General features: G+C 37.1%; 1 protein-coding gene across 6 annotated transcripts in view; it reads left to right on the top strand.

Moving 5' to 3' along the window:
- TBC1D19 (TBC1 domain family member 19) overlaps window positions 1–18,664 on the top strand; it is a 165,998-nt gene that overhangs the window by 117,850 nt on the left and 29,484 nt on the right. For all 6 annotated transcript variants that reach the window (XR_014311089.1, XR_014311090.1, XR_014311091.1 and 3 more), the window contains 2 exons: window positions 15,693–15,777; window positions 18,346–18,390. Coding sequence is in view for 3 of the 6 variants with exons in the window: in XM_082728405.1 (XP_082584531.1) it covers window positions 15,693–15,777; window positions 18,346–18,390 (130 nt within the window). In the remaining 3 variants the exon portion in view is untranslated. The remainder of the gene's footprint in view (window positions 1–15,692; window positions 15,778–18,345; window positions 18,391–18,664) is intronic.

Genomic DNA, 18,664 nt, shown 5'->3' with positions numbered 1-18,664 from the left:
GCTGAGTGACTCAGTCCCCCATGACAACTAATAGCCTTGAAGTTGTCTGAAAGCCAGAGTAAAAAGTTTCAGAGCACAGAGAGAGTGGGGAGTAAGAAACGCAGCCTCACAGACCAATTTTCCCAGTTTTTCTTCCTCCTGGAGAATGAAGGAGGAAAACGAGAAGCACAGAGACAAAAATTACATCAGCATTAAACTAGCTCTATTCCCAAGAGGAGGAACTTACCAGTTCCCAAAAGACAAGTTGTGCTTCGCAGACTCAATCTGGGGGTTACCAATGTTCCTCTGTGGGTCCCTTTGTGGTCGCCAAGATGATGCAGGCAAGCTGGGTCTGAGGACCCAGAGGGAGTCCTTAGGACCAGCCAAGAGGGTCCTTGCCTGCACGCGGGATGGAAATCAAACTCGAACCAGCAGAAGGCAAAAGCAGAGTTTACTGAGAGAGAGTGAGCAGATCAGATAGTGTCTGGGAACCTCGGAGAGGAAACAAGGGAGCCTGTGTTTGGGGCCCCCGGGTTTTTATTGACGTTGTGGTCTGGAACACGTGTCTTCTCAGGCATCCAGGAACTGGTCAAAACAAGGACAGTGTCCGAGTGTCCATCATAGTCACTTATTCCCTAGAGCCAGAAGGTTTTAGTGTCAAGGTGCTCAGTGACAGTGGTCTGGAATATGCACATGATGGCCTCACCTGGTCATTCCTTAGATGGTATCTGTCATGCTGGAAGCCTCCAAAGAAATGATTAACCCTTCATCCCTTATGAGGAGGACATACATTAAGGCTTGCATAGAGCAAGGGTGCAGGTCCTAGTAAGAATAGAAGCTGGAAAAGAAGCAAAGGGGAAAAAATAAAGCAACTCTTTTTTCTCATGGGGTCCCCTCAGTTTCCCTGTCTCTACAATTAACTTTTTTTTTCTGCCTATTCAGATGTCTTCTGTTTCTTTTTCTTAGCTGATTGCCCAGAGTGGTCTTTTAAAAACACCAATCAATTCATGCCACTTGTGTGATTAAAACGAAGAAAGACCAGAATCCCTCATGGGGCCTATATGATCTTACATGCCTGGCCCAGCTCCCCTGCCGCATTGCTTACCTCTGTCCTGAACCCTCTGGCCCAGTGTGTTCCAACTACTGATTGTTTCACTCCTCAAGTTCCCTGTGTTCCTTTCTACCCCAGGGCCATCAGATCTACAGTTCCTTTGATGTGACAGACGTTACCCTCTCCTCTTCACCAAGTAAATTCCTATTTTTCCCTTAGCTCTCAGCTAAAATATCAGTTCCTGACATATACCTTCCCTGACCTACACCTTACTTCCCTACATAAACACACACAACAGGGTCATGACCATCTGAAGTGTGCTTTTAAGGTACTATGTAGTACTTTTCATGCCTTATATTTATAGCTCTTCTTATGGCTTGATTATTTAAGATTGTCTCTCCTATATAAATTCCATAGTGTTTTGGTCCTCAGTGTTAGTCCCAGTGCATACCATGCTGTAGATACTGAATGAAAATGCTTATCTTAACATCATATGTTTTTCCATTGATGCGGTTTGATTTTTTTTTCATTGTTGAGAAGGAAGATTTCTTCTTTTATCTGAAGTCTTAATTTTAGGAATTATTGGCTGTCATTATACAGGGCTCAAGATTTCCTTAAGTTGAGTTTAGGTCTAGATGTGATAGATCCTTTTTGTGAACTCACTCCTAAAGGAAACAGATCAGTTAATGTTACTCAATATTAAAGATATAAAATAAATGAAACCAAACAAACTAAATATCTACTGCTTGGCAAAAATTTTAATTTAACTTGTTAAATTTTTTGGTCCTTCCTGTGCAAATTATTTGAAACATGAAATTGTTACAACACTAAACACAGGAATAAATATATTATAAAATCAACTAAAGATCGGTAATGACATGATTTATAACATGTTGACTATTCTACTTCAGCGTGTGGGTAAAGTATAAAGAGAAAGTGTAAAGTTGACAATTTCATCCCCTTTGGTGATTGGGGAGAAGAGGATTGTCAGTTTCACGTTACAATTACAAAAGCTTTTTAGGGGTGGTGAAAGGGACTTGCCAGGTAACAAATCTGCTTCCTTCAGCAAACAGAATCAGTAAGGGTATCCTTTGAAATGAGAGTTGTAACAGTTTCTTGAAATAAGTTCCAGAATTAACCCTTGAAGGTACAGTGGTACCTGCTTATCCACAGTTTTGCTTTCCATGGTTTCAGTTACCCATAGTCAACCGTGGTCCAGAAGCAGATGATCCTCCTTCTGCTGTATAGTCTGAAGGTCAATGGTAGCCTGAGGCTCCATCACATGCCTACATATTCCCTTCACTTCATCTCATCACGTAGACATTTCACTATCTCACATACTCACAAAAAGAAGAAAGCTGAGTACAGTACAAGACCTTTTCTGAGAGATAGACCATATCCACATAACTTACATTGCAGAGTATTATTACAATTGTTCTTCTTTGAGTTATTGTTCTTAATCTCTTATTATGCTTAATTTATAAGCTAAACTTTATCATAATATTTATATGTAAGAAAAAACATAGTATATGTACACAGGGTCTGTACTACCTGTGGTTTCTGGCATCCACTGGGGGTCTTGGAACATATTCCCTATGGCTAAGGGGGGGGATATAGAAAGATACTCATTTTCCCACACAAACATGGAAAACTTGTAAGTGACTCTAAGTCTGACAAACAGAATTATTTATGAACAATGGATGTGTTCTCTGAGAAAAGCAGAGTAATCATCAGTAATTATTTATTGATCTTTATTGATCTCTATATTATACATAAATTATATTACCTTTGATGGGCTTACATTCTATCCTAGTTAAGGAGACAAAAACAACATTAAAAATGTTTTGAAATTATTTTAAGGTATATATGTAAAGCATTGGCTATTAATTCATATCACAGACAGTGATACTGTAGGAGTGTGCATTAACTTTTATTTTTTATTCTTATCAATAGTCCAGTCCTGATTGTATTTTTTTTTAGATTTTACGTAATTTTTTTCAGCCATAGATCTCATGGCTTTTGCTACTCTTAGTACTTCAGGAATAATACTAAATAAGCTTTCATGTGGATATTTATCCCTATAAAATAAGGAAAAGAATAATTATAATACATAAGCTTTGTCTTGGGGAATTATGCAGATAAGGAAACACTTTCCATGATTATACCTTTTAATGATTTATTTTATAATTAGCTTCACTAAAGAAAAGTTCATTTTATGTAGTAAAAATATATGTAATTGTATGTATTGAAAACAATATTCTATTATCAGAAATTGAATTCTGATTTTTCTCTGGGAAAAAAATTATTCATAGATGTGCGTGTATGTGTGTGTGAGAGAGAGAGAAGGCATAGTTTTGTTTTGTTTTTTTAATCGTTAATTATAGGCTTTCCTTTGGCAGAACTGTCTAGCTACATAACTGTTATGTGAGGAAATTGTTGATGATAATAAAATGAATTTAATGTTTCTGGCCATGCCCTGAGTCCTAAGCCATTTATTGAGTTTTGTGACTAGACTACAAAGCTAGATGACATGTGACATTGCTGTGTCCATAGATAGATTAGAAAACCTCCAGTAGGTTTTCTTTTTAAGGGAAATCTGGGCCTATGTTACAAGGAAACACCAGGCACTGTTCCCAAGTGTCTCATGCTAGTTACCTAAATTTTATAGGCAACAACACTATTATACAAATAATGCTTCGAGTAAGAGGTAAACTTTTTAGTTCAGTTTAGTTTAGTTCTAAAATTTAGTTAGTTTTTATTTTGCATGAAATTCTTAAAAATACTTTGTGATGTTGAAAATTTTAAATTGCCAACTTTAAAATGTGTTCATACAGAAGATGCTCCTTATTCCACAGAAGTAAATTGGGTAATTTAATCATTTTAGGGTTCTAAGAAATCATGAAAACCTATAAAAGTTAACTTGTGGCCCAAAGTATATAAAATATCCATAAGGAAGAATCCCTGTATAGTAAAGGGAAGACATGGGGATTTACTCATTCTCTTGTGTGACAGATCTTCTATCCTATGTTTGGCTTATCTAGCATATACTCAGCCATACAGATATATTAGAGTATGCTACACTTACAGATATTTTAATGCCATTGAATGGAGTTTAAGGAAGGCCGAGGGGCAATCATATATCATTTGTTCATGTATCCATGTCACATTATATTGTGTTCTGATACAGGCACTGTGTTTGGTGCCACATAAAAGGATTTTATTAAGCTCACATTTTAGTGGAAAATGAAGGGAAAGGCAAATACATAGTTATAATTTGATAAATGCTCTAAGTCTATGTAATGTTCCATGCAAATACAGTTAAAGTAGACATAAATTCTAGGCGTAGTACAGTTTAGTGGTGACTCCAGAACAGAAATGTCTGGTTCTTAAAGGCAAGGAATGAGGAGGAGAATGGAAAAAACAAAAATGCACATGAACCACTTACATACAGTGACTGGTGAGGAGAGATTAGCACAGCAATGAACAGCTCCAGTGGCTCAGGTAAGTGTTAATGAGCACCTGTTAGAGAGCAAGGTCTGTGTGAATAGACAAGAGAGGACAAATAAAGAAATGTCAGTACCATGATCTATCCATCATTATAATCACTTCCTCTTGAATACATGTTCAGCTCCCTTGCCTTCCTCCCACTGTCTAGTAGTAATGACCTGACCAAACCTTAACCCTGGTTAAATACAATTCTTTACCAATTCTGTGACAGGAGTATGCTTTTGAATGTGGCCAGAGAAAAACATGCAACCATGATAATCAGCTGTGCTTTATGTTCATGACCACTAACCTCAAAAGAGGTACTCAGCAACAGTGCAGTTGTTAGTTTTTCTATTGTCCATTTTCTCGTATCTATTGGGTCACTCCTCTCAGTATACAAATATGCTGTTATTCCTCTCATCCAAAAAGCAAAGCAAAATAAAATGAAACAAAAATCTTTTTTTTTAAAAGATTTATTTATTTGAGAGAGACAGAGTGAGCATGAGCTGGGGGAGGGGCAGAGGTAAAGGAAGACGCAGACTCCCCACTGAGCAGAGAGCCCAATACAGGGCTCAATCCCAGGACCCTGAGAGGTCAACGAAGTCAGGCACTTAACTGACTGAGCTACCCAGACACCCTGAAACAAGAATCTTTCTTGATCCCTAGTCCTTCCAGCTACAGTCCCATTCCTCTGTTTTCTTATTCAGCAAAACTTCTTTTAAAAAACCCATAGATATTGGGGCACGTAGGTGGTTCAGTGGGTTACAAGTCTGCCTTTGATTCAGGTCATAAGCAAGCAGCCTGTGCTCGTGCTCTCTCTTTCTCTCTCTCAAATAAATAACGTCTTAAAAAAAAAAAAAAAATCCGTATTGTTTTCCATTTCTATCCTCCTGTTGTCTCTTGTATCCTTCTTTATTACTTTTTTTTTTTTTTTGCCCAGCTATTCCCCTAAAGTCACAAGTGACTTCCCATTGCTGAGTCCCATTAGTTGAGTTTCCATCTCTCCTCTTCCTCATCTCATTTGGTGAATCATCCAGTCTTCTCATCTCTTCTCTTTCTTCTCTTCTCTTCCAGGATATTTTGCTTTTTGGTTTCTTCTGTCTTACTAGCTGGCATTCTCATTCCCCTTGGCTGGTTTCTCCTCCTCTGAGTGTCTTATCCTGGAGTACCCCAAGGATAAGTCTTCAGGTCTCTTTTTTCTTTTTGTCTTTGCCTTTGGTGGTCTCATCTATTCTCACATCTTTATATCACCCATGTACTAACAACTCCCCATTTTCTGGACCTCTCCCTTAAACTCCAGGCTTACCTATGTGCTCCCAGGAGCTGTTCTTCTGCCAAAAGCCTTATTACCCGAGTACTGACTACTTCTTCCTGACTACTTTCAGGTCCTAATTTAAGTAGCAAACTTCTCCCAGTATATACTTGTGCATGTGTGCGTGCATTATCCCTCATGTCTGCATTATTTTTCCCATTGATTTTACCAAGTGACATGCAATAAATTTAACCAGTGCCTGCCACACAGTATGTGTTCAATAAATACTTGTGGAAGGTGGAAGGGAAGGAAGGGGAGAATGAAGGAAGGAAGAGCAACTATCAAAGGAAGATTTTGGTGACTGGCTAAATATGCAGGTTGCGAGAAATGTAAGATTCAAGAATGACCAGATTTTCAGGTTTTTGGTAGTTACAAGCTAGGTGGTTCCAGGAATTCAGATTAGTCATACAGAAAGAATGTATAGGTTGGAAGCCAGGGAGACAGAGAAGGGAAAGATTCTAAATGTTTGTTTTTCTCTAAAAGAATCTGATAAGAAGATGAGAGCCAATACCTAAGCAAGAAATTAGTCCAGAAAAAAACTTTGTATTTTATTTTTCTCCCAGTATTCTCCAATCATTGCAAGAGAGATTGTCAGTCCTTTTGTCATTTATTTATGCATTGCCTGTTAAGTTCCAGGATCTGCTCTAGATACTTTATATATTTTATAACTAATTCTTACCCATAAGAATTAGTTATGTTATTAGCTATATATTATACATAATAATATATTATGTTATTAGTTATTCTAACCCATAAGAATTACCCAAAAACCATAAAGCAGGTTTATTCACGTTTTTCCCAGTGGAGAAGCAGAGGCTCAGAGCCCAAGTTCAGTACAGCTACCATGACCCCAAGTTAGGGCTGCCCAGTTTCAAAGTCCTTGTAAATTTTGCCCTTTAATTTATGAAAATTTGAATCAATGAAGAGTGTTTTAAAGAATCTTTTTTGAAAATTTATCGTTTAAAATTCTCTAAGTTGGTTTGAATAAAAATGCAAAAGCTGCAAATGAAAAAAATTGTGTAATAATTCTAAGTTAAAGTGATTTCTAATTGATATCAATTGCTCCTTATGTGCTTTTTATTACATAAATAACTTATTTCTTAGAAACATTCACCATATATATGTATTCAAGAGACTGAAGAAAACTATAGGCTCAAGTAAATCTTTTATAGCTATATGTGGACATTTTAGATGTAATTCTGCTGTATAAACAATAGCTGGGAATCACAATGCAGTTTCTTACAGCTCTCCTACATAAAGTAAATCATTACCATGTATAGCCTTATCCTCATAAAGTTCAGTTTTCACTTAATTAGTAAGTAATCAAAGTTAAACTTCCTAGTTAATTTGCTAGTTAGTGTCTGGTTAATTGAAATTGTTGTCTTTATATAATCACAAAATTTTATAGCAAATTTACAACTGAACTGTTACTTCCTTACAGATACAAATTTGGAATCTCAGAAGCTAAAACAACCCGGGTTAGAATGGAAGTTGGCAGATCTTTGCTTGTATGCTAGGGTGGCCCATCAGAACATAATGTCTGACATACCACCTCTGGCATTATCACCTTACAGTCACCAGGATTCTCTCTAGAGCGGTCTCAGATATCTTGTCTTCTCTAAGGCAACAGAGACTCAGGGCTTATATCTGTGCTTATATTTAAGCACAGATCTTTTCCTAACATTAGTATGTTCCCACCAGCTGCTAAGGGATAATTAATATGAACATTTCTTTAGAAATTGTTTTCTTTCCAGGCAATGCTAGAAAGATTAAGTATATTTTCCTTTGACATTATTTTACTTTAATTATATTAATTTATTATTGGTTGCATTGGTTTATTATTATAGTAGCCATGTTACTGTATTAGTTATATTAATTGTATTATTTTGTTATTGCTTTTGTAACAAATTACCACAAATTTAGTGGCTTAAAACAAGTATATTTTCTTACAGTTCTGAAGATCAGAAGTTTAAAATGAGATTTAGTGAGCTAAAATCAAAGTGTTGTCAGAGTTGTGTTCCTTTTACAGGCTCTGAAGGAGAATACATTCCCTTGCCTTTTCCAGCTTTTAAGATAAACCTGTATTTCTTGGCTCATGGTCCCTTTCTCCATCTTCAAAGCTAACAGATAGTATCTTCAGATTTCTCTGATTCTGACCCTGTTCCCTCTTTCCTTCATTTACAAGGATCCTTGTGGTTATGTTGGACCTAACAAAATAATCTAGAATAATCCCTTCCTGGGATACTTGGGTGGTTCAATCAGTTGAGCATCCGTCTCTTAGTGACAGCTCAGGTCCTGATCTCAGGGTTGTGGGATGGAGCCCCACATTGGGCTCCACTCTCAGCTTGGAGTAGGCTTGAGATTATCTCTCTTCCTCTCCCTCCACACCTCCCCCCACTTACGCGTGCACACACTCCCTTTCTCTCTCAAAAATAAATAGAAAGAAATCTTAAAAAAAAAAAATACTTAAGGGGCACCCAGGTGGCTCAGTTGATTAAGCATCTGCCTTTGGCTCAGGTCATGATATTGGGGTCCTGGGACCAAGCCCCAAGTTGAGATTAAGATGTGGGTGTTTCTTGGGGAAGCATTATTTTATCTACCATGGTAGTACAGGAAAGTTTGACAGGAGAAGGGATTAATGTTATTTACTGATTTGATAAAATTTTATAGATTTGGGATTTTTTAGAACTTAGTGATTTTACTAAATTATTGGCAGATATTCATCACAATTATAGGTCTAAAAATAAAAATTATATAATTATGATCATTTTACAGTATATACAAATACTGACTCATTATGCTGTATACCTGAAACTGTTATAATATTACTATGAGTTAATTATATCTCAACAAAAAAGATATGATTATGTCAATAGATGCCCAAAACATATTTGAAACTGTATTTAGTAACAACTATTTTATTACATTTTTATTAAAAACACAACATAAAATTTACTATCTTAACCATTTCTAACTGTACAGTTTGGTAGTGTTAAGTATATATACACTGTTATGCACTTAACATCCTTTTTTTCTGTAATCTTTATATAAAAGAATGGAAGTATTTTTCATGATCTGTGTGAAACCAACCTTTGCCATCTTAACATAAGTTAATGTTACTTAAGGTTGAAATACTAAAGATATTCCCACTAAAGCAAAGAAAGAGCATGAATCATTTTGGAATTTCTAGCCAATGAACAAGATAAGAAAAATAAATTAGAGTTACAGATATTAGAAAAAATATAAAATTATTATCAAGTATAGATACATAAAAATTCAAAGGAATTAACTGAAAGCTATTAGAACTAATAAAATAATTCAGTAAAATATGTGTTTACCCAAAAAAATATTAAAATTATTTACTCTTTTAAAAATGAGAAGTAATCAGTTAGAATATACAGTGGAAAATAAAGAGTTGGATGACAAAGAGACTGAGTTCACTCACACTGTAAATATAAAGAAATTCTGGATAGAAGATACCAAATAATGTGACTACATAACCTTTTATGACAGTTCATCACAGTTTTCAATGCACCTATCCTCTGGACAGTTCTATTTCTATCTATTTGTCCTACAGAGATACTCATATATATGTGAAAATGACACAGTAAAAGGCAAATTATTTTGGCTCTGCCAGAAATAGCATAAAGTTGAAAATTTATTAAATGTTCATTTATTGGTGACTAACCCATTAAATTATGGTATATATCTATAATGAAATACAGTACAGCTCTTAAAATGAAGTAGCTTTATATAAAGCAGCAATATATTCATATGTACTGGTATGAAAGGATCTCTAAAATTCATTATTAAGTTAAAAAAAAGTCAGATACTGAACACTGTATATGGTGTTCTACCTTCTGAGCTGAAACAGCTTTTTTGAAGGTCCCCAATAACTAATTCTAATGACCAATGGCCATTCCTCTTCTAAATTGATCTCTCAACAGCATTTGACCTAATTGTGCCCTTTCTTCATTTGGCTTTTAAGACACTACACTGTTTTTGGTTCTTCTCTTACTTTACTGGTCACCAGAGGCAAATCTAGCATTTTGGGAACTAAAGTTTATATAATTTGGGAAACCCTTTAAAGATAGAAAATATATTACAAATAAATTGTAATTAGGTAAGCACATGCGTAATGGTTTAGAAGAAGAGGGAAAATCATAACTAATTATTAGAACAGTTAGAGTGTCAGGTCCCCTTTTTCTGAGATCTTATTAGGCAGTTTACTAGAAATGCATACTTAGAAATGTTTTCTGGTCACATCCTGACTTGCCCTCCTTACTTAGAGGACACTACACCTCCCAGCAGTTCCCAGCACTCAAAGGGACCCATCCAAATGAGAGGTCCTAAAGAGACCCTTCATTAGCATCATGGGAAATTCACCTCTCTTGGTTACTCCTCAACCTCCAAGACTGGTTCCTTCCCTTCTCCCTCATATCTTTGGTTAAAGTGTCCCAGGTCTCAGTTCTTGATCTTTTCTCTAGTAATACCTACTCACTTGCTGATTTCACCAAGCTCAACTATCTTGTGACTTTCATTATCATCTGTATGTTGATAACTTCTAAATTCATACCTTGAGTCCAAACTTCTCTCCCATACTCCAGACTGGTATCTCCAACTGCCTATTCAATACCTCATTTAGGTATTTTGCAGATACCTGAAATACAGTACGTTGAAAACTGAAGCCCTGAAATCATTCCCAAAATTGTTCCACTCAGCTCTCCCTATCTCACTTAATGGTAACCCCATTTTACACTTATTCAAATCAAACATCCTTCCACTTGGCATTATTCTTGATTCCTATTTTTCTGACATTATATTTAGAATTTGACCATTTTTTCCCACTTTCACTCTGTTGCAAGATGAGTTCCCAGGGAAGGAGACCCAAATTGAGATTAGCATGCCAAAGATTTATTACAGAGTGCTCTTACGATCAACACCTGTAGAATGGCAATGAATAAAGCAGGATTGAGCAGAGGAAGAAGTCTAGTTGCAATACAGTATAAATGGAAGCCTCAGCTAATCCTGAGATGGGGGCAGCAAGTTTAGACCTTTTTGCCAAGTATCAGTTGTCATCGGATGCAGGCCATTCCAGGAAAGGGGCATGATCCTTGAACAAAATAGCTCTCTTGAGCAGAGGCATTCCCTGAAAGGAGCTGACTGCTGAGGGTAGTTGAGGATCGTCTGTTTCAGCACCACTAGCAGCGAATTCCTTTATTCCTAAAGAGAATCTGGGGGGCACATCCCAGTGCCCAGCACACACTGCTACCCCCTTAGTCCAGGCTATTATCAGTAGTTTCCTAAAGGGTCTCCTTCCTTCTGCCCCTGCCCCACCCCCATGGCCAATTTATTCACAGTGGCTAGAGTGATCCTTATAAAATATCAGTTAGATCATTATACTCCTCTGCTGAAAACCCTGCCTGCAGTGGCTCTCCATTTCACTTACAATGAAAGCCAGTATCCTGACAGTGGCCTGCAATGCCTTGCATAATTCCGTCTCTCTTTACTTTTCTCACATATCTCTTCCCACTCATCTGCTCCAGCCACAGTTGTATTCATGGTGTTCCTCTCACATATCAGGCATTGTCCAGCCTTAGCAGCTTTTAGATTGTTGACTCTTCTGCCTGGAATGCTCTACCCCTGGATATCTGTATGTTAACTTTCTCAAGTCCTTTCAAGTCTTTGATTAGATGTTATCTATATACAACTAATGAATCATTGAGCACTACAACAAATACTTATGATATACTATATGTTGGCTAACTGAACTTAAAAAAAAAAAGTTGTCTTCTCAATGATTTCTACCCTGAGCACTCTGTTTTTGTTTTGTTTTGTTTTAACATTTAGACATTTTTAATTTAAATTTAATTAACATATAATATATTACTGATTTCAGCAGGCCTATGATTCATCAGTCTTATATAATATCCAGTGCACCTTACATCACTTGCACTCCTTAATGTCCATCACCCAGTTACCCCATCCCTCCATCCCTGTCTCGTTGAGCAACCCTCAGTTTATTTCCTATGATTGTGAGTCTCTTATAGTTTGTCTCCCTCTCTGGTTTTGTCTTCTTTTATTTTTCCCTCAGTTTCCCTAGATCCTCTGTTTTGTTTCTTAAATTCCACTTATCAGTGAGAATATATGATAACTGTCTTTCTCTGATTGACTTATTTCACTTATCATAATACCCTCTAGTTCCATTCACATCATTGCAAATGGTAAGATTTCATTCTTTTGATGGCTGAGTAGTATACCATCATGTGGAGATTGTGCGTGTGTGTGTGTGTGTGTGTGTGTGTGTGTATGAATAATATATATATCCATTCATCTGTTGATGGACACCTGGTGGGTTCTTTCCATAATTCGGCTATTGTGGACATTGCTGCTATAAACATAGGGATGCAGATGCCCCTTCAGATGACTGCATTTGTATTTTTGGGGTAAATATCCAGTCGTGCAATTGCTGGGTCATAGGGTAGCCCTATTTTCAACTTTTTGCGCAACCTCCATACTATTTTCTAGAGTGGCTACCCCCGCTTGCATTCTCACCAACAGTATGAGAAAGTTCTGAGCCCTTGCTCTTAAATGGCAACCCTTTCCCATTTCCCGTTTACTGTGTTTCCATAACACCTACAACCTAAAATACCATATCATGTAGTTATTTGTTATGTTTGCTATTTATTACTCCCACCATAATTAAGCTCCACAGAGAGGTTTTTTTTTTTTTTTTTTTTAATTTGTTTGCTTGTTTCCTTTGTTATATCCCAAACACCAGGCACCTAGAAGAGTGTCCAGGGCATAGTAGAAACAGAAGGAAAGAATTAGTGAACTGATTTTAAAAGATAACATCTATAGAAATCATTCAGAGGGGCGCCTGAGTGGCTCAGTGGGTTAAGGCATCTGCTTTCGGCTCAGGTCATGATCCCAGGATCCTGGGATCGAGCCCCACGTCGGACTCTCTGCTCAGCCGGGAGCCTGCTTCCCCCTCTCTCTCTGCCTGTCTCTCTGCCTACTTGTGATCTCTCTCTGTCAAATAAATAAATAAAATCTTTAAAAAAAAGAAAAGAAAAGAAATCATTCAGAATGGAGCACAGAATAAAAGTAATTAAATAAGTCAAGTAAGTGTAGCTCAGTCACATCTTACAGAAGTCAAGTAGAAGTGAACAGAGAATGGAGTAAAGGCATCATCCAAAAAGATACTGGCTGAGAATTTTCCAGAAATGGGGATAAGGAAAATTTAAATTTGAAGAAACATGACAGTCTTGAGCCGTATAAATAAAAACCAAGTAAAATATACTAGTGGGTGGGGAAATACAGAATATAGATTAAAATTAAAGTAATAGTAGTAGTAATACTAGCTAACATCTTGATGATATTCACCGTGTGCTAGGCACTGTTCTGCACACTTTTTTTAAAAAGATTTGTTTGTTTTAGAGAGAGAGAGAGACAGCACAAGCGGGGCGGGGGGGTGTCAAGGAGAGGGAGAGAGACTCTCAGACTCCCCCTGACACAGGACTTGAGATCATGACCCTGAGATCATGAACTGAGACAAAATCAAGAGTCAGATACTCAACTGACTGTGCCACTCTGGCACCCCAACACACTTTATGTATATTAATTAAGCCCTACAATAGCCTTTGATGTAGATCTTATGGTATGCATATTGCATGTGAGGAAACTGAAACACCACGAAATCTAGTAACTTCCCAATGCCACACAACTAGTAAGTGGTAGAGTTCAAATTCTAATTAGAACTCTAGCAGTGCAGTGTCAAAACAAATTCCAGATAGGTAATGATTTTAACACAAAATGAATTTATCAGAAATGCTATACAAATGGCAAGATTTCACTCTTTTATGGCTGAGTAATATTCCATTGTATTTATATACCACACCCTTTTATATATGTGGAACTACGAAAACAAAACAAATGAATGAGCGAAAAACAAAAACTGAGTTATAAATACAGAGAACAATCTGGTGGTTGCCAGACAGGAGAGAGGTGGGAGGATAGGCAAAATAGGTGAAAACTTCCAGTTGTATAATAAATAAGTCACAGGGATTAAAAGTAGAGCATAAGGGTTATAGTCAGTAGTAGTATAATAACTTTGTGTGGTGATAGAAGGTAAGTACACTTAACAAGGTGAATATTGCATAATGTTTGGAATTGTGAAATCACCATATTATACACCTGAAACTAATATAACATTGTATGTCAACTATACTTCAACAAAAAAGAGAGACCTAGAGGAGAAAGAAGAGAAGAATGTGTGAATTCAGAGGCAGAGGTTAGAGTTGTACAGTTTCAAGCCAAGGAACACCTGGAGACACCAGAAACTGGTGGAGGAGACAAGAGAGGATTTTCCCCCAGTAGCTTCAGAGGGAGTGTGGCCCTAACAATACCTTGATTTTGGATCTCTGGTCTCTAGGACTGTGAGAGAATAAATTTAATCTCTGTCTGTCAAATAAATAAATAAATCTTTAAAAAATAATAACAATAAAATAAAATGCCCATTGCTTTCACCAGACAGCTAGTCCAGTTTTAGGAAGTTAAATAAAGCTGTACATAAATATTTAACTATAGGGAGGTTTATTGCAGCATTGTTACAGCTGGGAAAAGTGGAAAAATTAAATGTTCAACAATAAAAGGTTAAATAAACTATTGTTTATCCATATAGTGACACATTTTCTGCAACATTAAAAATATGAGCAGAGAATATTTATATTATTGAGAAAAATGGATTGTAGAATTGCATACATAATTCTGCTTGAAAAATGGATGTACATATGAGAGCAGTCTGAAAGGATATACATCAGAATGTTAACACAGCTGGGCTTAGGGGTATTTGATGATCTGTACTTCTAATTTTTACCATAACCATGTATTCCTTGTATAATGTTTTAAAATACAATAAAAACAAATCAGTGGTAGTGGCTGGTATACATTTCACCATCAGGCCTCACTGATGTGCAATCTCCTTATCTATTTTTTTCTAAAGCTGGGCTCCGTTCTTATGCCTTGGATCTACAGTTTCTTTATTGGCTCCTGCGGCTAGTCCAACCCTGACCTTGTGCCCCTATTCTATTAACTGGATTTCTGCCTTTCTCCTGGCATTTCCAATTCTTTTCTCAGTAATATCTTTTGAATCCCAGGTCTTCCAATACCAGGACCCAGATTTCCTGTCACCGTTCACCTTGGGATCAACCTTTTGCCCCAAGATTCTAAGCTGATGTCAGCAACCCAGTTCCTCCTAAGAATATCCTTGATTCTGACTTTCTGCCCTTCCTGTTTTCATCTCCAGGCAGATGCCACACTCCAACTGCTGGGCAGAACAACCAGCTACTAACCTGTATTGGGCTGCCACTTGTTCTCCAGCTGCCTTCCCTTCTAGATGCCATGAGTTGCCTTCCCTTGTACCCTGACATGCCCAACTGCCAGCTGCTGCATTCCTGCGAAGACTCTAGGTCCAGTTTCCTGCACTTCCCAAATGACTCTGTGCCACTCTAGTTAACTAGGGTCCCCGCTACACATTTGTTACTGGGTTAAATTTCTCCCAGCTGTTTCTCATTTCCAGATAGAAAACAATAAAAGAACCAAATGGTATTTAGTGCCATACATTATCTGCTATTGTTCAAGGCTAACAGTGAGAAATCTTTGGGTCAACTTTGAGTGAAAAATCACATTAGCATCCACTAAAACACTTAGCATAAGTGTACCAATAGAGGGCGCTCCTCCCATTTCCAGATACCACACTGAACTGGAAAGATTCCATCCTGCTCTTCCTAAGAGGGAAATAGCAATAAATTACCTGTTATAAAACAGTGCTTAATTGTTTGTTTCTTACACTATTGTACCCAGGTATTACTTTGTTTTTCCCGGGACACATCTGTGTTGGGTCATTTTGCGTACAACAGTGCTTCACCACCGAAATCATACATAAGAGGTAAAATTTTTAGTTAAAATTTTAGTTACATGAAGGGAGTATTCTCTAAGACTTACAAAATCATACCAAGACTGTTACATTTTATAGCTTTTATTGGTGTTGTTGAATACATAAGAGGTAAAATTTTAGTTACATTAAGGGAGTATTCTTTAAGATATACAAAGTCATACCAAGTCTGTTATATTTTATAACATTTGTTGGTGTTGTTGAATTTTTTATTGTAAAGTACTTAAGATTTCTCTCAGATTATTTTAACCGTGCTTTCACTCCTACTCAAATCAGGGCACAAGCAACTCATCACAATCACAAGCAAGTGGTTCCCAGAAGCAGCACTTAGAGTTGCCTCTTTTATCTTTCCTGCCTCTTTCTCCTCCGTTGGTGTTTTTGTCATATCTGTTGACTTTCCCTCCTAATTATGAGTTTATCACACAAATTTGCTTTTTCTACTTCCTTTTCTCCCTTCTTTATCCCTTCCCTTGGAATGGTCTACCACCCTTAAATTTTGATGTAATTTATATGCTATTAGCTCTCTAATTTCTATTTGAGGGCTTTCTACTCTTCTTTATCACTAGCTGCCTACAAGATATTGCTATTTCAATATCTTGCTGTCACCTGACAACAGATCTGATTTCAGCTGGAAGCCTTTACCAATTTCTTTTTATTAAGTGGTGAACACCCAACACTGAGAGCTTATAACCCCATTGTGTATGATGGTTCTGCTGTTCCCATAAAGAAAGAAACTATTTCTCCTGTATCTCCCAAGTCTGTCTAACCTGATTACTATAGTCCCTGCCCTAGGACAGGTCTACATAACCTGCTGTCCTTCTGACCAGTTGGCTGTAGATTGGGGGCGTGGGGGGTGTCCAACAACTTGCTTTTTGAATTCAATTAATTTTCTAGAGGGGCTCACAGAACCGAGGAAAACATGTCCATTTGCCAGTTTTTAAAAAAGCATGATAAAGGACACAGATGAACAGCCAGATGAAGACATACATAGGACAAGGTCTGGGAGTGTCCAGAGCATAGGCGCTTCTGCTCCCGTGGGCAGGTGGTGTGTCATCCTCCCAGTGATTGTGTGTCTGCCTACCTGGAACCTCTCTGAATGCCTTATTACTGGGATTTTGTGGTGGCTTCCTGGGGTGGGCATGAGCAGTTATTGACCTCATTTCCAGCACTTGTCTACCTCTCTGGAAAATGGCAGACGGAGCTGAAAATTTCAAGGTTCTAATAATTACTTGATCTTTCTGGTGACCAGTCCTCATCCAGAAGTTCACCAGAGTCACTCCAGTAGAACAACAGATGCTCCCAGTCTCTTACCACTGAGAAATTTACAAGGGTTTTCACCTAGCTCTATATTTAATGTCCAGCTGGCGTTCTGTACCATCCATATCTCTCCCTCTCTCTCTCACACATCCACTTTTCATTATTCCAATCTTTCCTTACTCACAAGCTCAGTCTTTGTTATCTTTGTTATCTCCACCCTAACCTAAGTTGTTCATACTCCTTATTCTTTTCTCCTCTCTGTCACCACTCTCAAAAAAAAAAATTTTTTTTCTTTCTTTTTTTTTTTTCCCACTAAAAGCTTACCATAAAGCCAAGTACAAGAATGCATGAGACTAGTCAATAGACTCAAAGGTATAAGGGGGGGGGGGGGACTGTCAAGATAAAAGCTACTTTAACATATTCAGTGGAAAGCAGGAAAAAACTCAGAACCTTAAGAGTTGAGGGAAAGCTAGTTTTGATTTTGGTTGGTTTTTTTTTGAGGGAAAGCTATTTTTTAAAACTACTTTTAAATGTTTGATTATGGTGAAATTACTTTAATTTTCTGAAACAATCCTGATTCCCAATATTTAGCCTCATTCTTGGACCACATAAACCATTTTAAGATTCAGAAAATATTACCACTATATGGTTTAAGACATTTAATTTTTAACTCTTCAGTACATTCCAAAAGCATGTAAGCTAATGAGGCATTGTGAGGCTTAGGACTTATTTAATGAATAGATTAGAATTATTTATAGTTAGCAAAACAAGTCTATGCTTCTAAATTGATGCTTCTCTTCTTAAGTTCTTAAGGAAGTTGAAAGCAGTTTTTATTTTAATTACTTTGTATCAGTTGCTCATACTTAAGTTTATACTGTTGACTTTGAGGAAAAGATTTGCTAATATCAAAAGATTAGCTGGTAGAGGGGCGCCTGGGTGGCTCAGAGGGTTAAGCCTCTGCCTTCGGCTCAGGTCATGATCTCAGGGTCCTGGGATCGAGCCCCGCATCAGGCTCTCTGCTAAGCAGTGAGCCTGCTTCCCCCCTCTCTCTCTGCCTGCCTCTCTGCCTACTTGTGATCCCTGTCTGTCAAATAAATAAAATCTTTAAAAAAAAAAATAAAAAAAAAAAAAAAAAAAAAGATTAGCTGGTAGATTTTCAAATTAATTCCATATCCTGAAACGAAGTCAAAGGAGCTGGTAACTCTAGTAGTTTTCAAAACACCATTATGAGTACATCCACAAAATTAGTTGTTTTTTAAAGATTTATTTTAATCATATTGAAACTTTCTATGGTTTTTCTTGCAGGAAAACTAGGACTAGAAGAATATGCAGTCTTTTATCCACCAAATGGTAAGAGTAATACCATTGCTTCCTCTAGTGGGAAATAGGAAAATTGCAACTTTTGTAACAAATGTGACCTTGTCTATGTTGAGATGGATCATTTATTATCTAAAGTAAACCTTTTATAGAATATCTCTTAGAAAAAAAGGAAAAGAAAAAAAAGAATATCTATTTTAGCAAATTTTTCCCATGTTTGTGGTAGGTTTGTGCTAACCTGTGCACACCCTATCTGGCTTTCCTTGAAACCAGTAGTGATGTTTGTGAGAAAGCTGATCAGACTTAG

This window comes from Mustela nivalis (assembly GCF_964662115.1).
Source record: "Mustela nivalis genome assembly, chromosome: 4".
NCBI lineage: Eukaryota > Metazoa > Chordata > Mammalia > Carnivora > Mustelidae > Mustela > Mustela nivalis.
The sequence above is the reverse complement of the archived record's forward strand: the minus strand, read 5'-3'. Positions and strand labels throughout refer to the sequence as shown.